General features: G+C 58.8%; 1 protein-coding gene across 1 annotated transcript in view; it reads right to left on the reverse strand.

Moving 5' to 3' along the window:
• HSPG2 (heparan sulfate proteoglycan 2) overlaps positions 1 to 27,622 on the reverse strand; it is an 88,544-nt gene that overhangs the window by 16,769 nt on the left and 44,153 nt on the right. Inside the window, 38 exon segments of the mRNA XM_048518644.1 lie at positions 1,074 to 1,255; positions 2,082 to 2,216; positions 2,535 to 2,675; positions 2,765 to 2,903; positions 3,120 to 3,271; positions 3,380 to 3,512; positions 3,778 to 3,947; positions 4,588 to 4,732; positions 5,343 to 5,494; positions 5,891 to 6,029; positions 6,363 to 6,514; positions 6,676 to 6,814; positions 8,190 to 8,341; positions 8,656 to 8,785; positions 9,435 to 9,586; positions 10,019 to 10,148; positions 10,244 to 10,474; positions 11,211 to 11,387; positions 11,836 to 11,987; positions 12,171 to 12,306; positions 14,179 to 14,321; positions 14,443 to 14,595; positions 14,999 to 15,121; positions 15,488 to 15,547; positions 16,244 to 16,424; positions 17,040 to 17,140; positions 17,415 to 17,525; positions 18,325 to 18,498; positions 18,793 to 18,851; positions 19,188 to 19,274; positions 19,369 to 19,496; positions 19,632 to 19,745; positions 19,836 to 20,066; positions 20,479 to 20,559; positions 21,890 to 21,982; positions 26,549 to 26,740; positions 26,852 to 26,992; positions 27,338 to 27,417. Of these exon segments, the coding sequence (XP_048374601.1) occupies positions 1,074 to 1,255; positions 2,082 to 2,216; positions 2,535 to 2,675; positions 2,765 to 2,903; positions 3,120 to 3,271; positions 3,380 to 3,512; positions 3,778 to 3,947; positions 4,588 to 4,732; positions 5,343 to 5,494; positions 5,891 to 6,029; positions 6,363 to 6,514; positions 6,676 to 6,814; positions 8,190 to 8,341; positions 8,656 to 8,785; positions 9,435 to 9,586; positions 10,019 to 10,148; positions 10,244 to 10,474; positions 11,211 to 11,387; positions 11,836 to 11,987; positions 12,171 to 12,306; positions 14,179 to 14,321; positions 14,443 to 14,595; positions 14,999 to 15,121; positions 15,488 to 15,547; positions 16,244 to 16,424; positions 17,040 to 17,140; positions 17,415 to 17,525; positions 18,325 to 18,498; positions 18,793 to 18,851; positions 19,188 to 19,274; positions 19,369 to 19,496; positions 19,632 to 19,745; positions 19,836 to 20,066; positions 20,479 to 20,559; positions 21,890 to 21,982; positions 26,549 to 26,740; positions 26,852 to 26,992; positions 27,338 to 27,417 (5,291 nt within the window).

A 27,622-nucleotide genomic window follows, 5' to 3' on the forward strand; every position in this document is an offset into this window, starting at 1 on the left:
AAACTCCTCTCTGTCAACATTTTCTATCCCATGCATAATTTTATAGACTTCAATCATATCCCCCCTCAGACGCCTCCTCTCCAAACTAAAGAGCCCCAAACGCTGCAGCCTCTCCTCATAAGGAAGGTGCTCCAGTCCCTCAATCATCCTCGTTGCCTTTCTCTGCACTTTTTCTATCTCTTCAATATCCTTTTTGAGATGCGGCGACCAGAACTGGACACAGTACTCCAAGTGCGGTCGCACCACTGCTTTATATAAGGGCATGACAATCTTTGCACTTTTATTCTCAATTCCTTTCCTAATGATCCCCAGCAAAGAGTTTGCCTTTTTCACAGCTGCCAGGCATTGAGTTGACATTCCCATGGAACTATCATGCCCAAATCCCTTTCCTGGTCTGTGACTGATAGCACTGCAAGTAAAGTGCTCCGTGGGCCACAGCGATGGCCAGAGGGCAGAGGATGCCACCTCCTTGCTGAAGCCAAGCAGAGCTGGGTCTGGTCAAGAGACCTCCCCTAACACCCCCTCCGTCTTCCTGAGACCCCCACCGCTCATCCTATGACGGAAGAAAAGGGGGAACTCTGTGTGTGGAAGGACCATCTTCCCCTCCCATAAAGCACATTGAGAGGACATTCTGCCAAGGACTCAGGCCTGGCGGCAAGGCTATGGCTGCAAAAGAAGGAGGGGGGGGGCGCTAGATTGCCCGCCATCTTGGTTTCAGTCTGTTTCAAACAGAAGTAGGTTGTTGATTTTTATGAGTGGAATTGTTTTAAAATGTTGTGCGCCACCATGAGCCTGACCTTGGTTGGGGAGAGAGGGATATGAAATTAATAAAATAAATAAATAGCACCCCTGCCTCCCCCCCAAAGTACTCCAGTGCTCAGTCAAGAAAATGGGTCTGGCTAGACGGATCCCAAAGATCTAACTCTGCTGGAGCGTCACCTGAAAGACAAAGACACCTGGCCAAATCATGGTGCTTCTTCCTGTTGGGACTGACGCCAGAGAGCGACGGAGTCCAAGAGGAGAATGATAAATTCTTGAGACACCCACCTGCAAGCAACGAGTCTCTGACCCACCTTCAAAACGGATCGGCTCTCCAGAGGCACAGGATACTGGTTCTCCACCTTGTGCCGGACACCCAGCTTGCTCCAGCGCACCAGTGGGCGGGGCTCACCTGTGCCCTGGCAGTCCACACTGAAGGATTTGCCCACCTTCATCTGGATGGGGCCTTTGGGCACCACCGAGACAGTCGGCTGCCCTGGGAAATGGACAGGAGAGGACAGGGTGACTTCCATACCCGTGCAGAGCTCTCTACATGCACGGAGCTTTACACAATAACGGCAAGAAAGACAGACCCCTGCCCTGAAGATCTTACAAACCCAAAATCTGTCAGGGCGGAGGGGGGTGGGAGAAGATAGAAGCCAAAGTGAACTACACGGGGTGCACCTGCGTCCAGTCCATTTGTGTGGCAAAATGCCCAATGCTCCAGAAATCATGTCAAAGTTAAAACAACTGGGTCTGCGCTCCGTATATACTCAAAAATTGCAGAGTGCCTTTTGCAGGCTGAGAGGTACTCGAGGGAAAAGTGGGGTCCAGAAAACTCCTCTCCTGATGCATTCAGCCCCACAGAGGTGCAGGTGGCCCAGCCAGGAAACAACAAAGGACAGAAGAGCCACACCTGAGTGTCGGAGTTTGGGGAGACCAAATAGTAGAAAGTCAGCCTTCCTTTGGGAACAGGCCTGTTAGTAGGGCTGGACAGGAGAGAAAGATCTCCTGTCCAGCAGGAAGGAGCTCTCTGGGCCCCCTGGCCTTCGTACTGGGAGGCCCTCTCACCCTGAGCCAGGACCAACAGCCAGGCAGGGAGCGCAAACTCCCGAGTGGCTACAACAGGGAGCAGAGGGGCTCCCGGCAGCTGCCCCTGACACTCTCCTCCGCGTGCCTCTGTGCCCCCTTGGCCTCTGGCTACCCAGCTCAGTTGCTGGTCTCTGGGCAGCCCCTTTAGTCTTGCAGGGCTGCTGCTTCTGCCCCAGCGGCTCACACCAGCAGGGGGGAGGCGCTGTCCAGGAGCCCCCTTCTGCACTCACCTTGTACCATCAGGTTGACCACACTGTTGGCTATCCCAAAGCGGTTGGAGGCCACGCAGCGGTAGCTCCCCTGGTTCTGGGGGCGTGCATTGGCGATGAAGACCACAGAGCCATTGGGGCTGATCTTCACATTATCTGCATTGTGGGGTGGGAGGAGGCAGGGGTCAGTGAAGGCTCCCACCCCCAGACCTCAGGGCAGTGGCTGGCACAAGGACGGGGCCCTAGAGGCAGTGGCTGGAGGGCTCCCTCCGCATCGGCCCTCAGCCTTGGCCACTGGGCACGTTCCCTTCCTCAGAGGCCATCTGCAACCAGGCCCCCAAGACCCAGGACTGAGAGGCAAGAATCCCTGGGGCATAGAGTGAGCCCCACCTCCCCGCTGCTTGTTTTAAGAATCACGCCCTGTGCTTTCTGGCTTCCGGTGCCCACAGTCTGTGCCTAGGAGAGACCGCCCACCTGACAGCTGGTTGTTGGGCAGCTTCCAGGTGATCTCAATGGGCTGGGCACCGTCATGGATGCGGCACTTGAAGGCGACGTCCTCCCCTTGGCGCACCGCAGTGCTGTGGGGCTCGATGGAGATGATGGGGCTCTGGAGACCTGCCGAGACAGAGCCATGGTGAGGCCACGGGGGCGGCCCTCCCCTCCCCTCCCCCCCATGCTGATCCCACCGGGACCTCCAGACGTACGGGAAGCGGCGCTGGTGACGGCCGGCACAGAGACCACCAAGGAGGCCTCCCGGGGGGCAGCGGGGCCGTGCTCGCGGCACACGTATTCGCCAGAGTCAGCTGGGCTGAGGTCGACCAGCCTCAGGTGGGAATTGGAGACCTGCATGGGCAAGGGCGAGAGAGGGTTGAGGCGGGAGAAGGAGGAGGAGGAGGAGAGCCGCCCTCTGCCCAAATCTCCCGGGCCGTTTGGTCTGGGCACGCGCTGACTCCGCCTCAAGAACAGCAACGATGCCCACTCCTCTCGTGCCCCACCAAGCTCCTGGCTCTCTGGCCCAAAGGAGCACGCCACCCCCCCTTCCCACGCCCCCCTTCGCACCTGGTGACTGGCAGGCAGAACGCCCCCTCGGCGATGCCAGGTGAACGTGGCGTGTGGCTGGCCTGGGGCAATGCAGGTCAGATCTAAGGTCTGTCCCTGAACAATGGAGGGCGACGAAGGCTCGATCCTCAGCGGGCGAGCGGCGGCAGCAGCTGCAGTGGCAAAGGGGAAAGCGAGAGGGTCGGCCACGAGCCCCTCCAGCAGAGGCCTGCCCTGCAGCCTCCCACACTGAGGAGAGGGGACCAGGCGCCATGACTTACGACGCCCATCGCTGTCTTGGATCGTGACCACCAGCACAGCCTCCTGGGTGACCGCAGCGCTGCTGATGCGACAGACGTATTCTCCAGAATTGGCCGAGGAGACCTGTGGGATGCGCAGGCGGGTGCCCACAACCTGCCCGAGAGGAAAGGGTGAGATTCTTGCTTGTGTCTTCCATCATGTCCCCCGGCCCAGCCTCGGCGCCCACGGGGGTCCTTGGAACTGCTGCAGCCTGCCCCCTCCCCAAGAATCCTGCAGCCAGGGGAACCAATCCCCAGTGAGCTGCCCCAAGGACTCCTTTGGCCTCGCCGGGGGCCCTAGGAAAAAAGAGGACATCGCCCAGCAAAGCCCTGCCCAGGGAGGGGGGGGGGAGGCCTGGAGTAACATCTCTCCGGCCCACCTGGCATTCTAGTGATTTGGCTGGGAAGGTCTACCTCCCCTCTCTTAGCTTGAACCATGTGACTTTGGGATGCACCTGACCGGCAACCAGGCAGTTCAGCTCCAAGGTCTGTCCCTCAATGAGAGATGAGGACGAGGATTCAATCCTCACTGGTGGGACAATGCCGGATGCTGCCGGAGGCAAGCAAGACAGGAGACCTGGTGTTGGCAGGGAGCAAGGAAGACCCTCTGCTGCCTCCCCCTGCCTCCCACAGCCCCACTCAGCCTCTGCGGGCTTCCTGGACGCCACTGTGAAACCTCCTCTACATCACACTCCCTTGCCGAGGAGAGCGACGTTCCGGCTCCTGTCTCCCCTGTCAGAGTTCAAGTCAAAGACCTGGGAAGTAATTGTGTAGCTGAGCAGGCACAGATTTGTTGGTGACAGAAGTCACTGCCCACACGGAAGATGCTACTCCTGGGAGTAAAGGGCAGGCAGAGACCCAGGGCTGCCTTCTGCAAGCTCCCAGACAACTGGGGCTTGTGAAATCACCGTCTCCATCAGGATTTGGGGATGTTTTTCCAGACCAGAGGCTGTGTTTTCCAAGAAAATCTTGGGCCTCTGCATCCCCCACCGCAGAAACTAAGCACGTTGATTTCAGAGAGCCCAGGGTTTCTACTCTGGCGTCTCCCACCTCTCTCCTCCCACCTGGAGTTGCCAAGAACTCTGAGCCCCACAGGAGCCCTGAGCAGAAGGGGCCCCAAAGGGTCACAGAGTGGGTCTTTCCCCCACGCAGGCCCTGAGACCCACAAGGGAGCCCGGATGGACACCTACTGTAAGTGGAGGCAGCGCTGCTGGGGACGGACACAATGACCGGAGGAGCTTCCAGGAAGTGCTTGGTAGCAGAGTCATTCACGCAGCGTGTAAACGCAGTACTCTCCTGGAGTGCCACTCCCCGGAGGCCTGCAGGTGCAGGATCCTCTCATGAGCCCGGGGATCCAAGGATCTCTTGTTTTGGTGGCAGAGATAATAGGAAGCCGGGTGCATCAGCCCCTCAATAAGCCTGCGTGAGCAGGGGGAGTCCAGCGCCAGTCCCAAAACGGAACAGACTGGCCTGCTTGCCCCATGGCCTTGCCTTGCCCAGCTGGCTCAGCTGTCCACAAACCGGACCCTCTCTCTGGCCACTCCATGCAGCAAGGGAGGAACCCTCCGGACCAGTCTGGTCTGCAGCCCCCTCCCTTTCCTTAGTCTGAAGGGACTCTGCTATTCTTCCCCGAGACCCCTTAAAAGAGGCCACGCCAAGGCCACCGCCCAGAGCCCCTTGGGGATGGGGCAGTCTACAAATCCAATCCAATCAATCAATCAATCAATCAATCAATCAATCAATCAATCAATCAATCAATCAATCAATCAAATCAATCCAATCCAATAGGGGATTAGGGCGATCTACAAAATCCAATCCAATCAATCAATCAATCAATCAATCAATCAATCAATCAATCAATCAATCAATCAATCAATCAATCAATCAATCAATAAAAGGGTCCCCACTCCCCCATCTGGCTCGCTTCTCTTCTGGGCGTCTTTACCTGGCTGTTGACGGGCAGGGCCCCACCTCGCTTGTACCACATGACCTGGGGTTGAGACTGGCCCGCAACCAAGCAATTCAGATCCACCGTCTGTCCCTCGACAACAGAGGAAGACGAGGTCTCGATCCGTATTGGGGGGGTGACACCCACAGCTGGAAAAGCCAGAGGAAAAGGGGACGGAATGGGGACCCAGATGTGGAAGCTTTGGTGTGAAAATTAAGAAAGGTGTCCCCCCCCCCCCCCCCAGCATTGGGTGCTTCACGGCACCTTCTGGCTTCCCCCAGCTTCTCTGCAATGCTGCTTCCCAAGGATGCTTTTAGCAATGCTGAGACAGATTCCATGTCAGAAGCAAGACCGTTCAGATCTTCCTCCCTCATCCCCACCCCCACCCCCGTGGTCACAATCCTGCTCAGCAACACCAGAGAGCTTTTTCAGGATTTAAAAAAAAATTGACATTTGAAAAGTGATTGACATTGAAAAGAAATGGCCAGAAGGGGAGGGCAGTCTAAAAATTTCACTAATAAATGAACACATAAACCCCAACCTACAGTAAGAGGAGCCTGGGCCGCCTCGAATGGTGACCACGAGGGAGGCCTCGTGGACCGTTGTGCCGTTGCTGACACGGCAGACGTACTCCCCGGAGTCAGCCGTCGAGGCCTGGGGGATGCGCAGCAAGGAGCCGGAGACCTGTTGGGAGGGGCAAACTGAGTCCGCTGCACCAGAGAAGGGTCCCAGGTGCTGAATTCCTGGAGCTGCAAACCACTTGGGAGGTGGGAGCACGTAAACATACCCTGATGCCCACCCTCTTTCCATCGGCCCCCTCCCAGCGGCTCCCAGCAAAGATCGCGGGGCCACAGAGGTATCTCAGAGAGGTTCCCCTTTGCTCATGACACGTCCTTCCTTCCACGACCTGCGTTCCACTGCCACACTCTTTGCAACCTGAGATGAAGTGGGGGCAAACTCCACTCCCACGTCAGGGGAGAGTCTTGGTCCAGCCCCAGGTACCCACGAGCTCCATACCTGGTGGTTGGAGGGGAGGGGCCCTCCTCGCTTGTACCACACCACTGTGGCCCGCGAGGGGTTTGCTGCAATGCACGTCAGGTCCAGTGTGTGCCCCTCGGCAGGGGAGGTGGAGGATGACTCAATTCGCACTGGAGGAGTCACACCGGGGGCTGCAAGAGGCACAAGGCCAGAGAGGGCAGCTGTGAGAACCTCAGCCCTCCTGGGCTGGACCACGGTGGGACGTGGCGTGACCAGCCCCCAGGGACAAAGGCGACTGCTGTCCCCACAGAGGCAGAGGGGGGGGGGGGCTGCCATGGAAACTCAGCCTTACGGAAGGAGTCGATGCCGTCCTGCCGGATGCTGACAAGCACAGAGGCCTCCTGGGCGGTGGAGCCGTGGCTGAGGCGGCAAACGTATTCTCCGGAATCCGCTGGGGAGACCTGCACCAGCAGCAGGCGGGAGCCGAAGGTCTGGGAGGCAGCAAGCAAGGAAAAGGTAACAGAAGGAAACAAAGCGGCTGGAACCAGAGTCTAGATTGCCGGGGGCACCTGGCATTGCAAAAGCCACATCGAAGCTGGGGCAGCCCACACTGGCTAGGAAAGATACCATTCAGAAAGTTCCCAGTTTGAATCCTGAATGCTGTGGGTGTCCCCAGAACTCAATTTGCCCTCTGCAATAAGAGAAGTGACCTACACTGCAGGGCTAGTGTGAGAAGAAGGCACCTGAGATAACCAAGGGGTTGGAGCACCTTTCCTATGAGGGAAAGCTGGACAGTTTTCCTTAACATCCCAGGAAAAAAAAAAAGGATGATAGAGCTTTATATAATTATGCAGGGATGGAGCAAATTTCCCTCTCCCAAAGTGCTAGAACAGTGATGGCGAACCTATGGCACGGGTGCCAGAGGTGGCACTCGGAGCCCTCTCTGCGGGCACACACACACAGAGTTCGTCATGTGGGGGGCGGAAAATCACCCCCTCCCCACACACACATCTAGGCTGGCCTGAGCCACTGAGCACAGCGGGCCTGGTGCCTATGCTCCAGGTGGCTGCTGCCCGAGGGGAGGAGGCAGAGATGCTGGAGAGGCACAGAGTGGTGCGCGCGGGACTTGCTGGAGGCTAGAGCAGGCTGGCCCCTGCTCAAGTGTGTGGGATGGAGGATAAGGGGGCCAATGTTTTTTTCTAAACTAAAACCTCAGCATTCAGGTTAAATTGCCGGATTGGCACTTTGAGATAAATGTGGGGTTTGGGTTGCAATTTGGGCACTCGGTCTCAAAAAGGTTTGCCATCACTGTGCTAGAACTTTGTGGCACCCAGTGAATTCAATGGGCAACAGGTTCAGGAGATATAAAAGACAACACGTCTTTACTCAGTGAATAATTAGGATTGTGGAATTCACTGCCAGAAGACATAGCGGTGACCATGGGTGTAGACGGTTTTTGAACGGGGTTAAACAGATTCATGGAGAGTGGGTCCATCAACTGCTACCAGCGAAATTGGCCAAAGGGGAGGACCGCCATGTCTGGAGGAGTCAGCCTCCGAATTTCATCGCCCAGAGGCCACGTCAGGGGAAGGCCTTGGCCCCTCAGGTGGAGGACCCTCACGGGCATTGCTGAGGCGACTGCTCAGTACTGCCACGGCCGCTGCCCTCCATTTCAACCTCCCTTCTCTTCCTCCAGGGCAGAAGCCCAAACTTGGTAGCTGGTCATGCTATGTAGTAGGTAGAACATGGACCACCTGCACGGCTGCCTGGAGCCTTCTGGCAGAGCCCTGGAGGTGCTCCCCCCCGTCCCCACCCCAAGCAGCAGGGCCGCTTCCATGAATGGCGTTCTGGGTGGAGCTCCCGCACCTGGTGGCTGGCTGGCAGGGACCCGCCGCGCTTGTACCACGTCACCGTGGCTTGCTCCTGGTGGGCAGCTGTGCAGTCCAGCTCCAGGGTTTGTCCTTCAGCCACGTGAGGGGTGGAAGCCTCGATCTTCATGGAGGGGGTGATGTCCAGGGCTGGAGGAGGCGGGGCAAGAGAGCCGCGTGAGGATTGGCTACCAATCTTGATCCTCCTTGATCCGAGGTTGCAAATGCCTTAGCAGACCAGGTGCTCGGGAGCAGCAGCAGCAGCAGAAGGCCCTTGCTTTCACATCCTGCATGTGAGCTCCCAAAGGCACCTGGTGGACCCCTGAGAGTAGCAGAGAGCTGGACTAGATGGACTCTGGTCTGATCCAGCAGGCTAGTTCTTATGTTCTTATGAGGGGCGGGTGAGCGGGGAGGGCCCCTGGCCTGGCACACGCCTGCCCGTGTGGGCTCCAACACCCTCTTACCGGAGGAGGAGCCAGCCCTGCCGACAATGACCGAGGCTTCTCGGATGACAGAGTCCAAGCTGACGTGGCAGACGTACTCCCCGGAGTCCGCAGGGGAGGCCTGGGGGATGCGCAGGTGGGAGCCGGAGACCTGGGGGGAGGGAGCAGAACGCACCCCACACGTTAAAGCAACCCTTGCATGGGAAGGGTGTGTGTGTGTGTGTCACCCCTTGACCTCCCCTGCAGAAGGGGAGAAATGCCCAAAGTAAAGCTGGGAAACCACGGCAGGAACCCCCCCACCCTGGGCAGGAGAAGGGCAGAAACAGGGGCAGCAACCTCCTGCCAACGAAAGGATTTACTTTCTGCAGGGTGACTCGCAAACCACTGCTTGCGTCCGAGGGGAAAACCTCCAAATTTCCATCACAGGGACCATGAAGCCGGGGAAGGGGGGGAGGAAGAAGAAGAAGAGTTTGGATTTATATCCCCCCTTTCTCTCCTGCAGGAGACTCAAAGGGGCTGACAATCTCCTTGCCCCTCCCCCCTCACAACAAACACCCTGTGAGGTAGGTGGGGCTGAGAGAGCTCCGAGAAGCTGTGACTAGCCCAAGGTCACCCAGCTGGCATGTGTGGGAGTGCACAGGCTAATCGGAATTCCCCAGAGAAGCCTCCACAGCTCAGGCGGCAGAGCAGGGAATCAAACCCGGTTCCTCCAGATTAGACACACGAGCTCTTAACCTCCTACGCCACTGGAAGGAGGGGAGAAATCCCTTGATTAACCCCCCCAAAGGCCACTTCTGTACCTGGTGATTGGCTGGCAGGGCTCCGCCTCGCTTGTACCAGGTGACAGTGGCGCCTGGCTGGCCAGCGACGACGCAGTGGAGATCCAGGGCCTGCCCTTCCACCAGAGACGGGGACGGAGACTCGATCCTCACTGGAGGGGTGATCCCTGAGGCTGGAAAGGCAGATGGGGAGTCAGAGCAGCCCCCCCAGTTGCCTTTCCATTCTGTGCCGGCAGGGGTGGGGAGCAATCCAAGGCCTGACTATGAGCACCAGCTGCCCCCTCACGACCCCCCAGGACTGCCACACCAGGCAGGGGAGCCATCTCAGCCCCTCTCTCTTTCTCCCTTTCAGGGCACGAAGAGGACAGAGAGTCCCAAGCTGGCCTTGAACATCCCTCAAGGGTTTGTGGGCAGCTATGGGACGGGCCTCTCCCCTGCCCCCCCTCCCCACTAGGTCTGGCTTCTGCTTAAAGAGCACACCCCCCCGTCCTTCCTTCAATCCTGCCTCAACTGTGAGGCACTGAGCACAAGGACTGGACTCAGCAAAAGCAGAACAGGCCCCCCAAAGTGCCAGCCAAGGAACGAGATGCAATTTTTGGGCTCACTTTGGGTGGTGCTGTAGATGGTGACCACAACAGAGGCCTCGCGGACGGTGCCACCACCGCTCACCCGGCACACGTACTCGCCAGAGTCGGCAGCCGAGGCCTGAGGGATCCGCAGGTGGGAGCCAGAAATCTGAAAGGGTGAGCGGGTGAGTCAAGGGGTCGAGCAGCGGCAGCCCGAGACAAGACAGCGGGAGGCACAGCTGCTCCGGCTTGCCCCAGCCGTACCTGGTGATTGGCAGGGAGCGCCCCCCCACGCTTGTACCACGTCACTCTGGGTGCCGACTGTCCAGCAACGTGGCAGTTCAGGACCACGAGGAGAATCACCACTGTCCCCTCCCCGAGGGAGAGCCGGAGGGATGGCCAATGACTGAGAGTCCCGATCACCGGACTGGAGAGGCCTCTGGCAAGGCAAGAGACACAGCCTGAGTCCAGATGGCCCCTGGTGGAACCCCCACCCTGTGGCAGAGCAGAGAACCCAGGCCAGTTCACTCTAGAACCCGAAAAAGAATTTAAAAGCCATCTGGGCCCCACAGAAGGGGTCCCCTTTCCCTCCCGCTTTACAAGAGGCTCTCACTCTCTCCCTGCACCCAAGAGAGCCGAGGCCCGAAGGGCCCTTCCTATAAGAACCTCCACTGGCAGGAGGGGTGTACCAGGTCCAGTCCGCTGAACGGAGGAGCTGTCAGGAAATCCACAGCCGGGTAGTCAGACCTGACTTTCCCAGCCAGGACGAGCTCTCAGAGAGCCCTGCCAAAACCCACAGAAAGGGCACCTGGCAGCAGCCACAGCAAACTGAACTAAGAACAGAAGTGGAGGCAGCCGGGCGCAGCTTCCAGACAGCAGCGGGGGTTCAGAGGGCTGGACGGGGCACTCCATTTAGCAGGAGGCAGAGTTTCTAATGGCAGCAGGTGAGGTCCAGGTTGTTTTGGGGGCAACCCCAGGGAGCAGCAGAGAGGGGCGGCAGGAGCAAGCAGAGGACGGCTAGAGGGTTTTCCAGCCTTCCAGGAGCCTAAAGGGATGGGAGCTTGTGAGGGGGTACTTTCCCACCCTATAAAACACATGAGAACATGGCAGTTTCCTCCTCCCCTCATAAATTCCTTGCAGGCGGCAATATCAGCTTGGGGGCTGGGAATCTCGGGGCCTGGGGACTCTCCCCACCGCAGCAAGGAGACAGAGAGAGAAAGAGAGCACGAACGCCGTCCAGAGCCAGCAGTCGCTTCTGGGGAGCCTCACCCTGCGTAGAGCTGGAGGCCTGTTGGACGGTCACAGCGATGAAGGCTTCCTTGGGACCAGCCCCATTGCTAACCCGGCAGACGTATTCACCAGAGTCGGCAGCAGAAATGTGCAGGAGCCGCAGCTGTGGCCCATAGACCTGGGGAGGAGATTTGAAAAAAGCTCTGTGTGTGTGTGTGATGTGTGGCTCTTGCCCACTTATTCACCAGGCCCCAGTGCTGAGAGCAAACTGCCTTCCTCCCTCTCTCATCAGTTCAGACCCTCGGCTCTCTTTCTGTGCTCCCCCTTCCAGACAGAGGTGCCCAACAGCACGCCTTGTGAAGCAGCCAAACGCCCAGCAGCGGAGACAACAGCAGCAGCCTGCCTGCCTGCCTGCCTGCCTGCCTGCTTGCCTCCCTCCCCTTCCCTCCCTCCCTCCTTCCTTCCTTTTCTTCCCTTCCCTCCTTCCCTCCTTCCTTCCCTCCTTCCCTCCTTCCTTCCTTCCTTCCTCCCTCCCTCCCTGCCTCCCTCCCTCCCTTCCCTTCCCTCCTTCCTTCCTTGTGGCGCTCTGCTCTGGCTGGCAGCTGACCCCGTGCGCACGTGGGTACCTGGTGGCTGGCTGGCAGGGACCCTCCTCGCCTGTACCACGTCACAGTCCCAGATTCTTGGCCCGCCACGATGCAGTTCAGATCCAGAGTCTGACCTTCGATGACCAGCGGTGACGATGACTCAATTCTCACGGCAGGAGGAGCACCTGAGGCTGGCAGAACCGGAAGGGAGAAAGTGAGGAACCTGGGATGTGCTCAGGATGCTCCAGAAAATCCGAAGAACCCGGACTGGGGGGCCTTCTGCTCCAGCCCACGCTTGAAGGACAGGGCCCTTCCTGTCAGGCCCCCAAGATGGGGGTGTTGCATGCAGCTGAAGGGCACAAAGGACCGCCCACCTCGGGTGACCTCCACTTCGATCCGTGCTTGGCCGACTCCTGCTGCGCTGCTCCCCACACAAAGGTAGACCCCGCCGTCTGCGACAGTAATGGAGGGGATCACCAGGGTGCCGATGTCCGTCCTCTCTGCACGAGACTGCAAGCAGGAAGGAGAACCGTCAGGCACTCTCAGCACCGCGAAGGAGCCCCCAAGTCCCACAAACAGGGCAAGGCAGACACACGAGGGCTGTGCGAAACGGTGCCCCCAACACACCATCAGTGAATGAGACTGAAGCCGTGACTGTTAAACCAAAGGCAAGGAGGTGCGGAACGGAGGGAAGCAGGTGGGGGGTAAATCAGGGGGTAGGTTTAAAAAGAAGCCTTCTCTTGCTCATATGTGGAAGAGGAGATCCAATGGCTCCCACTGGGCGGGGGGTGGTGGTGGTGGTGGTCGAGCCTCCTCCCACCTGGTGGACCCTGGACATTCTGTATCACTCCCGGGAGGGACGGAGGGAGAGGTGAGACCAGAGCTGAGGAAGCAGCAGGAGAGGATATTCTCACTGGAGAATCAGCCGAGAGGCAAGCCAGATGGAGACCAGCAGGGAAGGCACCAGACACAGAACAGCCGGGGCCAGCTCATGCCGGGGCGGGGGGGAGGGGGGCTACCTGCTGGAGCTCCTGGATCCGTTGCCGGAGAACTTCCCGGCTGCCCCCTTGAAAGTGGAAGAAGCCAAAGACGGCAACAGCCTAGCCAAGGAAAGAGCGAGAGAGACAGGGAGGGCGGCCACAGAGAGAGAGAGAAAGAGAGGGAGAGAAAGTGAAGAAAGGCCAGCATGGAAGAAACTGCCCAGTCAGGACACTGAGCTGGGGGGTAGTGGTAGGGGGCCCACAGGGCTTTGCCTGAATGTGGTTCAGGTCCTCAGTGAGATGCACCTCCAGGCAGGGAAAGGTGGCCATGAGGTTTGCCCCAGGGTCCCAGTGGGAGGCCCTGTTACGTGTGCTCTGAACCTTGCTGGCCACGGTCTCCAGGCAGAAAGGTTCTCTCCAGAGGTGGGATCCAGCAGGTTCTCACAGGTTCCGGAGAGCAGGTTACTAATTATTTGTGTGTGCCGAGAGGGGGTTACTAATGGGTGATTTTGCCATGTGATTTTTGCCTTAGTTACGCCCTCCTCTCAGCAGTAGCGCGCAGAACTTGAAGCAGTCTAGCAGGAGGTGCACCGGTGTGCGTGGCAGCCTGCGCCTGCGTGTATTTGTTTCCCGCCCAAGGACCGGCGCAGCGGCTGCGTCCTTGCCACAGCCCTGCCCAGCAATGCCCCGCCCCGGAATGCCCGGTCACGCCCCCGTCTTGCCCCGCCCAGCCCCATTGGCGCTGCGCCACTGTTTGAATCCCACCACCATGGGAACCTGTTACTAAAATTTTTGGATCCCACCACTGGTTCTCTCTCCCCAGAACAGACTGGCTGCGCATGAGCATTTGTCCCAGGAAGTGAGAGAGGACAAACCACCCAGAGGTGGAGGAGGAGGAGGCCAAACTAGAACCCCTCAACTACCTTCTTCCGAGTCCGGAGCAAATCATCCCACTCCAGGACATGAGAAGAAAAAATAATGAGGGCAGTGCCTATGAGCATGTACAGAGTGTGTTTGTCTCACCACTGAGTAAACACAAACCCCAAATGGGGGCGCTCTTCTTGGAGGAGTGTGGCGTAGTGATTAGAGCGCCAAACTAGGATCTGAAAGACCCAGTTTAAAACTGCCTCTCTGCCACGGAGGTTCTCTGCTGACTTTGCCCCAGCCTAGACTATCTCACTGAGTCGTTGGTGAGGACCAACTGGATTAAGAGAGAGTCAAGCAATCCCCTTGTGGAGACAGGAGAGGCACAGAGGAAGCACAGGAGTAGAGAGAGGAACAGAGACTCCCCATAAACACTGTATCCTCAAAGAGTACAACGGGCTCCCCCCTCCTCCCGGCCCTTCAGGACTCGGGGCTTTCGCCACGCAGACCACTCTCCCTCCCCCTCCCCCAACGTTACCTGTGGTGGCAGTCGGCCCCCTTGCTTCTCCCAGGTGATGGTGGCAGCGGGGGATCCAGCAGCCCGGCAATACAGCCGCACTGTGCTGCCCTCCTGCACCTCCGTGCGCTCAGGGCTCACCTGCACCTGAGGTACGCCAGCACCTGCCACACAGCAAAGCGGCAGCCGGTCAGGTCTGTCTCTCTGGCAGTGCCCCGACAGGCAGACCAGCTGCCCCCACTCCACACCCCACCCCAGCCCTGCCCTCTCCCCGCCACAACGTACTCTGCACTTGCAAGAAGGCCCGAGCGATGTGCTGCCCAGCGCTGTTCCGCACACGGCACAAATACTGCGACTCATCCGAAGGCTCCACGGCCGGGAAGCGCAGGATCCCTCCCTGGATCAGCGCCCTGGGGGAAATCACGCCCCCTTGCCCACCTGTAGCAGAGAGCAAAGCTTCAGTGGGGGAACCGGGGGCCCCACGGGTGGCCAAGTCCCAGCTCTTGCCAAAAGAGAAAGGCACAGCCCAGGGGGGAAGCTCTGCCCAGGCGAGGGTCTTTCCTCTGCAAAGCGAGGGGTCTCCCACCTGTGGCAGCTTTGCAGGTTGGAGCACCCTGGGGGAATGCAGCTGGTCGAGGCACTAAAGACGTCACCTGTCCATGCGGCGCTCAAAGTCTCCGATTCACAGAGCTCCTGGCTGCCGGCAGCAGAGCAGTTGTGGCTGCAGCTCCCACCAGAGGGAGCCCCGGGGAGGCATGTGGGGCGGGGGCTTGCTACTTGCATGGCCTCCCACCTCCAGGGACAAAGTCCATCAGCCACTCTTCCGCGGGGTGGGGCTTACCTATCCATTCCACTGTGGGCTGGGGGTTTCCTGTAGCAACGCAGCGGAACTCAGCAGGCTGCCCCGGCTGGACACTCAGCTGCGAGGGCTGGATCGTGGCCATCGGGGGTGCGGCAGACCCAGCTGCAGCAGGAAAAGAGGGGGCAGGCTTGAAGGGGAGGAGGGTTAGGCTGGGGCCTGAGGAAGCCCAGGATCAGGCCCCACCCGCCAGCTCCCAGGGAAGAGGCCATGCGGTTTCAAACCAGCCCTCAAGAGAAGTGGAACATGCACAAGAGAAGCCCCCTGTTCTCTCTGATGTGTGGGGCAGAAGGTGCTTGGGGGAGACTCCTCCCTGGCCCACACAACTCCCTGCCCCCAAGCGGCCATGGCACATGCTGCTATGTCGGGGGGGGGGTCTTCATGCCAGAGACCCCCACAGCAGACCCAGAGGCGAGTCAGAGCCGGCAGTGTGGGCCTCGGGGCAAGCGGTGGCTGCCCACACCGACTTACAGGGACTGTGGCCTTCCAGCACTTCTACAGGTCCAAAGAACATCTGAGTCTTAGACGGAGCTGCAAACGAGGGACAGCGTTGGACACGGAGCCACGTGGGAGCCAGGCGTGGCGCCTGCAGCCTCACGCCTCCTAGAGCCACCTCTCTCTTTTCTGAGGTGCCGTGGGGCAGGCAAGGGGTGGGTGGGTACAGTGGGCTAATGGCAGTATCCCCTCAGAAGGCCTGGGGGAGGCTGCAGGGCCACTAAGCGGAGCATGACCAGAGGCCAGGCGGAGGGGTCTTGAAGATCCTCCCCCCATTTCTTTGTTCTCTGCCCCTCCCTCACAAGCTCAGCAAAGGTGGACCGTCTCGGGCAGCCCAATCAAGGGTCCCATCAGCACCAGAGTCTCCAGCGAGGCAAAGAGGCTTTTTGTGTGTCGATCACCGAGAACCGAGCCATCCCACACTGGGCTGGAAGGCAGTGCCAAAGTCCCACAGGACCCATGCAAGCAATATTGAAGCCGCCCCAGCAGCCGCCGGCTCCGTTTGCCTGCGCAGCAGAGGAAGCAGGGTGCGAGACGTCCCCTTGGGAGGTGGCGCCGGCCCCGGCTTGGCATCGGGCAAGGACCGTGTGCGGAGCGGGCCTCCTTTCTTGCTGCTAGCCTCTTTCTCTGTGTGCCCGCGCAGAAGCCTGGCGTGGACAGTGCAGCGTGATGGGAGTGGCGCATGGCCCCTGGGGGTGTCCGGGCACGGGCACACGGTGCGCAGGGACCCACCTGGCACATAGAGGGTGGCGATGCCCTCATCCATGTCAAACATGTTGGAGCCGGTGCAGACGTAGATGCCGGCATCCTGAGGCTGCACGTTGCGGAGGGTGAGGATGCCATTGAAGTCCATGGCCCGGCTGGGCAGCTTGCCGTGATTCTGCCGCGTCCACACCAGCGTGTAGGCGGGAGACTGTGGGGGTGGCAAGGAGGAGAACTGGCAGACAGCTCCAAGACCCCCCCCCCCCCAGCCTGCGAGACGGCCTGGAGGTCGGGGACTGGGCAGCCAGGTGAGGCTCACACAGCTGCCAGGACCGAGTTGGCCCCAGGAGGCCCCTTGCGGGGTGGACACCTGCAGCGTGGGGGTGATGATACTGGGGCATCTTTGTAAAGCGTGTGACGTGTGTAGAAGTGCAGTTATGTGGAACCCTCTGCTCCACAGAAACACTAAGAAATGCTGTCCTGTTCCTAATTCAGTGGGCGCATTCCCCCCACCCCGCCCCGCCCAGTTTGTCCACCTAGAACCTTGTTCAGGGACTTCCAGGTAAGGACACAAACTCAGGCTGCCCAGGGTGGGTGGGAGCTGGTGGAGAAATGGGTACTGGGGCTGCTGAGGTGGCAGAGGGGGGGTGGGCCAGGGCTTCTGCTACTCAACGACGGGTCTTGTCTTGCCCTGGGCAGCACTCCTCTTTGGCACTTGGAAGCACCTGCTGGCACTGACAGGGCTGTCCCACGCTGTCCTCCCCCAGCCAAATAGAGTGTGGCTCCAGCCCCCCCCCACCCCCCATGTTCCTTCAGGAGCCCCTACCTTGCTCTTTGCTGTGCAGATGAAGGTGACGTCGCCCCCTGGCTGGACAGTCTGTACCTTCTTCTCCTCCACGGTCACCATGATGGGCCTGCTAGGCACTTCTGCGGCAGGAGGAAGAGATGAGCGCCACCTTTTAGCACCCCACCCTACCCCCTCCCATCCTGCTCGATTGGCTGAGGACCCCCGCTCATTCCAAGGGCTGGAAAAGAAACTGAGGCTCGCCTTGCCCTGCAGTGCCCCCACCCTGCCCCAGTCAAGCTCAGCCCGTGCCAGCCCCCTCCTCCTCTACATTCCGGGACCTGAGCGTCATTTTTTGAAAGAGCCCAGCTGTGGGGCGTGGATCCGGCATCTTCCCGCCCCCACCTGCCTTCTCACCTGTGACAATGACTTCGGCCCGGCTGCTGTTGCTGTAATGTGGATTGCGGCAGGTGCAAATGTAGACCCCCGCCTCGGAGGGCTGGACGCTGGGGAAGTGGAGCTCCTCACCTGGGTCGAATCAAGAAATGCACCAGTTTCAGAGGCAACACCACACCGGGGCCAGCAGGGCTGGGGGGTGGGCAAGGAAAGGCCCCCTCCAAGCCCCAAGGTTTCATGAATTTCAAACCAAAGAGGAATGTCCTTGGAGGTCGTGGGGGAAAGACCGCTGGCCCATGAAACAGCTGTCCAGAAAGGCTTAGAGCTGACCCTGATGGACCAGCACTGACAGACCACGGCTCCCTGGGATATAAATCGGGACACCCTCACGCCCGTGCAAAATGAAGGATCGGGGTGTGTGTGTGTGTGTGTGTGTGTGGTGTGTGGTGTGTGTGTGTGTGTGTGTGTGTGTGTGTCTTCTTTCATGTTTTGAGGCTGAGGTTTAAGGCCGAGCTGTGGGGAACCGAACAGCCCTCTGCAACTTTTTCAAATGCTGATCTTTTGATCAGGAAGTGTACTTAAGAAAACGGCACCAGCAGCGCCACTCAGGAGAAATGGGACTTGAAAAATGTCCTGAGGCCACCCTGACGAAGAGGCACCCTGCCCACCTGTCCCGGGGTGCGGGGGCGAACGAGAGGCACCCACCCACTTTCTGGACGGATCGACCTGGCTTGGGCAGGATTCTAAGCCGCAGTCCCCCTCTCTTGCTATTTCCTGTTCTGCCTTAAGATCTGAAATCCTCCCCCCTTCAGGAAACACCTCTTGGCTGCAGAGGAAGATGGATCTTGGGCGGGGTTCTCCGTCCAGAGGCTGGTGGAGGCACAAGCCCACCTTCCTGCTGTAAGCCCACTTGCCCACTGCCGGCACTCACCTTGATGCCTACGCTGGGCGGTGCCTGACACGGGACGCCCGTCTTCCCGGGACCAGTAGAAATAATGAGGAGGGCGGCCGCTGACCTGGCAGTGAAGTGTGACCTCAGTCCCCTGAGCCACTGCCGTGCGTGGGGGGTGCACCTGAACAAGGAGCGGAGGCTGGTCTGGACCACCTGGCAAGAGACGGGAAAGAGGTTAGCTCTTCCCCCCCACCACCACGGAGAGGATGACGATGAGGCTGACAGTTGCAGAGGCCCGGGGAGGGCGCCCTGCTGTTAATTCATAGCCACCCCCACAGGCAGCCTGGCTGAGACAGCAGGAAGTCTCCCCCCACCCCCCACCCCTGTGCTCAGGAGTCACCCAGAGATGGGGACAAGCAGCCCCAGAGCTTCTTTGCAGCACCCAGGCAGGGGTCCCTTCCCCCTCCAGCTGGTGTTGTGGTGTATGGGGGGCAGTCTCTCACTCACCCAGATGAACACACCTCTGGCCACGGATGTTGGGGTTCCCTACGTACCCTGGGGCACACCTGAAAAGGGGCAAGACATTCAGGTGAGGCCACATTCCTGGGCAGCTGACCGGCCAGCAGGCTTAGCAGGGAACTGTCCCGTTGCACCAGGCAGCGGTTTTCTCATGCTTGGCCCGGCCAGTGGCCAAGGGCAACCCTGCAGCTGCGGCGTGCTTTACTTCTTCCTTCACACCCTTTCTTTCCTGCCTTCCTTCCACTGAGGCAGCTGCGTTTCTTGGGGTGAATGATGTCAAAGCGAGGGCATCGTCAGGCAGAGCTCCAGGGCTCCTGAAGTCTGGGTGGGGAAAGAAGGGAAGGGGGGGGTGCTGGCGAAAGGTGATCAAGGGGGGCACTCACTGCTCGCAGTATTGGCCAGTGTAGCCAGGCTCACAGGCCGTGCAGCGATAGCCTCCAGCCCCCAGACTCTCACACGTCCGCGAGAATCTGCGAAAGAAGAAGGGCATGGCCGTGAAATCTGCCTCTGTTTGCCCCCTCATCTTGCCCCCCCCCCCCGGCCCTCCCCACAGCCGCTACTCACTGGTTCTCAGGATTGAGCAGTGGGCAGGCGCATGGCTGGCAGTCTTCCGGGGTGCCGGCAGTGGCATCTCCATAGAAGCCGGGGGCACACTGCTCGCAGAATTCCCCACCAGCGTTGTGGAGGCAGCTCTAGGGAGAGAAGGAAAAATGGACCCGGGGAGGCCGGGGGGTAGGTAGGAATCAGTGGCGTCCAGTGACAGGCCAAAAGCCAAGTTCACCCTATCCCACCTCTGAGAAGGCCATGATCCAGGAAGGCTTGCTTACTGAACAGGCACCCGTCTCCGGATGGCAGGTGTCCGAGTGTCCATTGCACTCACACAACGCGCAGTGGCCCAGGTAGAGCCCACCCCCAGTCCGAGTGTAGCCAGCTGCACAGTCCTGCAAAAGAGAGAGAGGGGGAGAGAAATGGGCTTGGCCCACAGTGCCCATATACGTCCAAGGCTGGTCTCGGTCAGCAGGTTGTCTCACCTGGCAGGAGAGGCCCTGGTACCCTGGAGGGCAGCGACACTCTTCCACCTCCAGCGCCCGTGGCAGGCTGGTGTAGGTGGGCACGGCCGTCTCCAGGCTGAGGCCAGTGATGCCGGCTGAGAGCATGTCAGAGGAGTAGGTGGCCCGGATGAGGATCTCGTCCAGGTCGGCCAGGGCCATCATCAGGTGCTCACGGGTGGCCGGCTGCCCGTCTGGCCGCTTCCAGTGTTGCTGGGGAGAAAGGAGAGGACTAAGTAGCTCCTTCCAGGGAGGGGGCCGCAGCAGAGGCGGCTCTGGGGAAGGAGGGAAGCCATCGCTGCTGGTGGAGTTGGCTTCCAGGCCCCTCCAAGACGGGAGGGGGGCAGCAAACATAACCAGTCAGGGAACAGCCCCAGCAGGAGAAAAACAGGCATGTGTGCACCCAAAGGCAAGCAGGAAGGGGCTGTAATCCCACCCACAATCCCACCTCCTCCCATCCCCCAATAGCCCCCAGCAGCTGTTTGCTGAGCTGAATGACCAAATGTCCACCCAGCACCCCCACTGTAGGCAAGCACGGCCCTCCAGCAAAGGGTGCTGTTATGTCACAAGAGGCTAGTTTTAATTTGGGGTGTGGGGGGGGGTAAGTAATACAACAGCCTCCTACCTCCCGGAAGACGACCTCAAAGTTCTTGAGTTCACGGGGCTGCAGCTCAGGCATGTAAGCCACCAGCGTGATATCGTTGCCCTGAAAAGACACCGCCAGAGAGAGGCCCAATGGTCACAGACCCACACTGTCAAACCCGCAGTGTGCATTGGGGCACATAAGAACATAAGAACAAGTCAGCTGGATCAGACCAGAGTCCATCTAGTCCAGCTCTCTGCTACTCGCAGTGGCCCACCAGGTGCCTTTGGGAGCTCACATGCAGGATGTGAAAGCAAGGGCCTTCTGCTGCTGCTGCTGCTCCTGAGCACCTGGTCTGCTAAGGCATTTGCAATCTGAGATCAAGGAGGATCAAGATTGGTAGCCAGAGATCGACTTCTCCTCCATCAATCTGTCCAAGCCCCTTTTAAAGCTATCCAGGTGAGTGGCCATCACCACCTCCTGTGGCAGCATATTCCAAACACCAATCACACGGTGCGTGAAGAAGTGTTTCCTTTTATTAATCCTAATTCTTCCCCCCAGCATTTTCAATGAATGCCCCCTGGTTCTAGTATTGTGAGAAAGAGAGAAAAATTTCTCTCTGTCAACATTTTCTACCCCATGCATAATTTTATAGACTTCAATCATATCCTCCCTCAGCCGCCTCCTCTCCAAACTAAAGAGTCCCAAACGCTGCAGCCTCTTCTCATAGGGAAGGTGCTCCAGTCCCTCAATCATCCTTGTTGCCCTTCTCTGCACTTTTTCTATCTCCTCAATATCCTTTTTGAGATGCGGCGACCAGAACTGGACACAGTACTCCAAGTGCGGTCGCACCACTGCTTTATATAAGGGCATGACCATCCTTGCAGTTTTATTCTCAATTCCTTTCCTAATGATCCCCAGCATAGAGTTTGCCTTTTTCACAGCTGCCACTCATTGAATTGACATTCCCATGGAACTATCAACTAAGACGCCCACATACTGGCTGCCTGGGCTCTTTGGAAACTCAATATGCAACATGCAACGTAAACCAGTGCGCAAAGGGGGACTTGGAGCCGAGTGACTTGGCCAGAACCATTAGGTGGGTCTGTAGCACTGAGCCTAATGCAATTGTACTTCATTCTGTCCACTGTGCCATGTTCTTTCTTGTCTCGGACACTTGCAGACCCCCCCACCCCGTCACTGTAGCTGGCCACTCCAACCTACAATGCCTAGAGACATTAGTGCAGGGGTGGCCAACCTATGGCGCTCCAGATGTTCATGGACTGCAATTCCCATCAGCCCCTGCCAGCATGGCCATGCTGGCAAGGGCTGATGGGTATTGCAGTCCATGAACATCTGGAGTGCCATAGGTTGGCCACCCCTGCACTAGGGGGTTTCCCCACAGCCCAGATCTGAGGGCCTTCAATGCACCAGCCCAGCCTCCCTTCCTTACGGTGATCTGCACGTTGGGATCCGGCAGCGGAGAGCCTCTTCCTCCAGTGTCGTAGGAAAGGGTGTATCGAAGGCGTCCCCCATAGGAGCCGACCTGCAGGGAGCAGAAGAAAAGGGCCAACTTGGACTTCTGCCCTTGTTGGGCTGAGCTGAGGCTGCTGCTGGGCTCAGATACTGGGCTTGCCAGCCACAGAACCATAAAAAAAATCTGACTTCCTTCGAGTTGCCCCTCCCTCGTGTAACCAACGACCAAAACACACGGCAGGAGACGTTCTGGCAGTGCCACGAAATTATACTATGCTGTTATGATGCTTCATGTTTCAGCTACCTAGGGAGGTGGGGGGAGTTCCCTCTCACCAGCAGTCTTCAAGCAGCGGCTGGACAGACAGGTGTCAGGGGATGCTCTGGGCTGATTCTGAACTGAGCTGGGGTGAGACTAGATGGCCTGCATGCCCCCCCCCCCCCACAATTCTGTGATTCTTTACAGTGCCGAAGACAAAGGCTGGGACTCCTTCAAAGGCGCCCCCCCCCCAAAGAAAGAGGGATCCCTCGGTGGTGTTTCCAAGGGCTTCATGGCTCTCCCTCCATAAGGTCCGTTCACCACCATCCGTCGCACACCCAGAGGTCCCCCCACAGTGTTTGTGCAGAATCAGGAGGGAAATAAAGGCCAACGTCTCTTGCAGGGTTTGCGGCTCCTGGGTAAGGGGGGGGGGGGGGGTACACGTCTCATCACAAGTCACCATCTTCTGAGCCCTTCGAGGGAGGGCAGTATATAAATTTGATGAAATAAAATAATAAATCAATCAATAAAATAAATCTTCCCCGTCACCCCACTGCCTTAGAGCCTTTTGTGACCCTCCTCCGGGGGTGGGCTTCCTGAGCTACTGTGTCCCTCTGACCTCCCCCAGTGGGGAATTACCTTGTCCCCCAGGAAGGCCTTCGGTAGTGCCCAGTAGAAAGGGATTTCAGGAAGCAGGGAGAAGCCTTTGTAGAGCAGCAAATACTGAGACAGAAGGAGGACAGTGAGAAGAGAACGCTCCAGCTGGCGCAACAGGAAATGCTCAGCAATCCCACAGTGGGCAGGCACCAAAGGGGAGGATGCACACGCAGGCAGGGGCCGCAGCGAACCCGTGAACTCCAAGCCCAAAGAGGGGCAACGACAGGGCTCCTCCGTTCAGAGCCCTTCTGCAGAACCCGGTTCCCCAAACGCCACGACAAGGAAGCCACAACCAGAGGTGAAAGGAAAACAGGTCAAAGGCAGCCCCCTTCCTTCCTGAAGCACACCATGGTTAATGGGCCAGTCACACTGCTAAGCCACTGGCTGCAAGAACTGCTGATTGACATGGGGGGGGGGGGGGGATAATCAATCACTATGGACCAAGGCACCCTCCATTCTTTCTCCTGCGGAAAACTGATCTATGCCCCCTGCCCCAAGATCTGGTCAAGAATAATGTTTGGAAGAAAGAGAAACCAATCTGCGAAATGCTTCCTTGCATAACAGAGATAGAAAAGGAGACCTGTTTTCAAACTGATGCCAGCATAGTCAACCATCCAATACTAATTTTGGGCACCCCCCCTCCCCTCCAAGGCCAAATGTATCAACCGTGTGAGAAATGACAAGAGGTTTATGCTCCCCCAACACATTTCATTGGCAGGATTTGGGGATACCCCTCCTCTCTTCCTAGCAGCCGCTTTGCCAGTGGAGCAGCAGAAGCCCACCCTCAGGGGGCTCGACGAAGCAGGGGCCCCACCTGAACTCACACATGCTGCATGCTGGCAGCCCAGCCCAGGCCACTCCCATGCCTGCCTCAGAGGTACCTTTCTGGCCTCAGCCCCCCTGGAGGAGGTCAGCAGGTTGCTGAAGTCTTGAGCCCGGCCTTGGGCAGTTTCTTCTCCCTGGGACTTGAGGTCAGCAGAAGGTGCAAGAGGGAGGAAGGCAGTGAGAGGAAGGCAGAGAGGAAGGCAGAGAGAGAGCCCCCCACCACCATGCAAGAAAAAGGAGGATGGCCAAGAAGAAAGAGATACTCCCCCCCCCACCAGAGATCAGAGGAAAGGACCCCAGAAAGGGGGCACAAGACTGACCCCCTGAGGGTCGCTTAGCCCAATCCCAGTGCGTGAGAGAATGCGTGTGTGTGTGTGGGGGGCATTAGCCAGAGACATGCCCAGCAAAGCACACTTACAGGGGCAATTGTTTCAGAAAGACAGGAGATCCCCCGGGGCCTTTCTGTGTGTGCCAGGAAAAGGCTGGGCCATACCTGAGGGCGGCGTGAGCCAGGAGCAGCAGCTAAAGAAGGCGGCAGCAGAGGAGCCCTTGCTGAGGAGGAGGCCAGAGAATGAGGAGGGGGGCGAGGGGGCGCTGCCTGAGCAGCAGGAGGGGTCCGCAATCCTGCAGGAGGGGGCCTGGAGGCGCCCCTTCCCTTAGGAGGGACGGCTGCTCCGGAGGGGGCCGCCTGTCCCGTGGCGAAGCGAGACAGCATTTCCCAGATCTCAGCATCCTGCCTCAGCTGCACTTCCTGGGCCTGGGAGCCAGAGAGAAAAGGACCACAGAGAGAGAGAGAGAAAGAGAGAGAGGAAGCATGGGGGGGTGGGGGAGGAAGGGCCCAGTTGGGACAGATGAGGGCCAATGATGTGGGGCTGGGAGAGAGACCCTTCCCCCCCAGGGCAGCGTCATACTCAGACCAGCCACCTGCCAGTCCCACACCACGCCATGCCCACGGCCTGCCCACCAGAGCCACGCATTCCAGACCTTCACACTCTTTACCTCAGTGGCTCGCTTGGCCCTGCTAGTGGCCCCTGCGGAGCCGAGGATCCAGCCGGCTGCCACATCCCTTCTCAGCTGCTCCTCCGTGATATTCTGCTGGGGAGGGACATGGGGGGCTCGAGTGCCAGCCAGCTCTTTCCTCGGCCAACGGCAACCATGCAAGGGCTGCTCCCAAGCCCCCCAGCCCTGGGGCTTCACACGCCCTCCTGCACAGGTGCCATGCCGGGGCGAGGGAACGGAAGGCGCAACACAAGAGCGGCCACCAGGAAATCACTCACCAGGAGGAGGTGGAAAGGAAAGAGGCCACAAGGCTGGGAGGGGAGTGCTGGGTGCCGAGGGGGGGGGGGGGCAAGACACAGGCACTCAAACTGGGGTTGTGGGTGGGGGAAGCAGACCCCACCTGGATCTTTTCTACCTGCTCAAAATGACACAGCCCATCAGGCAGCATGCCAGGCTACGTGCCTCCAGCCACAGACACAAAGGCCCTGCCACCAATCATGAGGCCACGCAGCCCCCACCAGTCAAACAGCCACATTATTCTGGCAACATGCAGAAGAGCAGGCAACTGCCCCCCCTGTGCCCACCTCTCACCTCACTTCTGCCTCCCTGGCCCCCTCCCCTGCAGCTCATGGGCATCTTCCCCAGCATGCCTCCCTGTGGCCCCCAGGCCCAGGGTATGACTACTTTGGAACGTGTGGCCCCGCCCAACGCCCGAAATCAGCGCCAGCCACAGAAGAAGCACTCTCCAAGCACCACACTGCACTCCACCACGGCTTCTTGCCTGCGCACCTTGTGGGCACGACGCATCCGAGCAAAATAGGTTTCCTTCTGACCATTGATTTTGGCCGAAGAACAGGAGGGTGGAAAGGAAGAAAGACAGAGAGCAGAGAGTGAGCAGGGAAAGCGGGGGGGGGGGGGGGGCTCCATCTTCCTATCCAGATGCTGAGAAGCTGCTGCAGGCTCCTCCTCCTTCCACATCTGTTTTAGCCCCCCAACTTGGAATAGGTCTTTGACGGCACTGTCATTGGCAAAGAGGGAGACCCTGCAGAGCCTCCCAAGAGCTGCTCCGCTGAGACTGCACGGGGGTCCTTCTGTCCCAGCATCCTGCTTCTCAGAGCAGCCAAAGAGAGGGTGTCCCAGAAGATGCACAAAACAGGAAATAAAAGACATGGGTCCCCCCAAGTTGCTGCTTAGCAACAGCCAGCATTCAGGGGTAGACTGCCTCTGAAGATGAAGGTTCTTTTAGCCACCATGCCACACCCACCCTCCACGAGATGGCTCAGCCCCCTTTGAAAAGCAGCCACCAGCAAGTCCTGGGACAGCGAATTCCATGAGTGAACTATGTAACAAAATAACTTCATTGATCCCACATCTACTTCCCCAGAGCATCCAATCCTGCAACATTATTCCAGTTAACCTCCAGAACTCCCTGCCACTGGGCGTTTTCATGGCCACTGGCAAAAACAGATGGGTTTGACCCTCCCATGCAGGATGAGCTAATCAGTTACTAACAACTTCATGATAACTAGGAATAAACCCTTGTTCAATCTTACAGGAGGCCAGGAGCCAAACACAGCTTCTTTGAGCCCTTCACAAGAAGGAAAAGAAGGATTAAACATTTTCATAAAGAACTGGGAACTACTGCTTCTTCTTCCTCCAAATCTCCAGGAGTTCCTCAAGCTAGATCTGGCAACCCAACCCCCTCACCCCCCACTGGTAGCCAGGGGGAACCTGGCAACCTCAAGACAGCCCCTGCCAGCCCAGGCAGGCAGTAGGTGGACTGTGCCAACCAATGGTGTGAGCTGGCAGAAGCTGCCTTCAAATGCTCCTCTGTCAGCCGCACGAGGCTGACCTTCCTGCTCTTGCCTCTGCCCCGCCCCCCTGCCACTCAGGGCTTACCTTGTCTCCCAGGTAGACGTCCGGCAGTTGCCAGTAGAAGGACTCCTGCCCCAGCTGCCCAAAACGGCCGTAGGAGAGCTGAGGACCCTCGGACGTCCGCTCCACGGTGAAGCCTGTCTGGATGCGGGTGTTGTGCTGACGGTTGACCAGAGCGACCCCCTGAGTGTTCTCGGGGAGGAAGGGGCTGGTGACCTGAGAAGGAGAAGGAGGAGAAGGGCAGAGAGGGGGCGGGGTCAGGTTCACAGCCCCCTCTGGCTGGAAGGGGGGCCGGGGCCAGGTGAGAACGACACCGCAGCTGCTTACCAGGTCCCGGTAGTAGGAGGAGCTGGTGCACTGCTGAGTGACCCCCATGCAGAAACAGGGCAGGCAGCCATCCCGGCTCTCCGCGCTCAGGTGGAAGTGGTGGGCCCGGCAGATGCTGCAGGAGGGGCCTTCCACGTGGGCCTGTGGCAAAAGGCAGAGATGGAGGAGGAGGGAGGGCTTCTGGCCTCGGTGGCCCCACGTGGGCAGGGGGGCAACAGGCCCACCACTGGTGCCACTGGCCCTTGGACTGAAGGGGCCCTGGGAAGGGGGGTTTCTTAGAGCAGACGGGGGGGGGGGCAGGAGTGTAACTCCCTCTGGCAGGGGGAAAAAGTGTTCAATGGGAAAGATACAGCAGAGCAGAAAGCAGCTGATGAGAAACATGGGGCAGCATGAGCAATTATGGGGAATACAGCTTCCAAGCAAGGCCTCCTATGCACCCCCTCTCCCTCTTACGTCCCCCCCCCAGAGAGCAGGAAGCTGCCTTACCTTACACTGGCACTGCCCACTGGCATCACACTGGCTGCTGAGGCTGCCCAAAGGGTCACACTGGCACTTGGCCCCGGGTTCTGCAGAAGGGGGTGGGAAGCTGAGGCCAGCCTCCTGGTGCACCTCTGCCCCATAGTTCTAGCTAGGAAACGTCTGCCTTCTTTGGGGAGCTAATACTTAAGCCCCACCCACCAACATGGAAGACCTTTCAAGTCTGTGAAGCCAGCTGCTGAAACTGCAGGGCACTTTGCACATGCTTGGGAACACACTCCTCTTTGTCGTTAC

This window comes from Sphaerodactylus townsendi, linkage group LG16 (genome assembly GCF_021028975.2).
Source record: "Sphaerodactylus townsendi isolate TG3544 linkage group LG16, MPM_Stown_v2.3, whole genome shotgun sequence".
Lineage (NCBI taxonomy): Eukaryota > Metazoa > Chordata > Lepidosauria > Squamata > Sphaerodactylidae > Sphaerodactylus > Sphaerodactylus townsendi.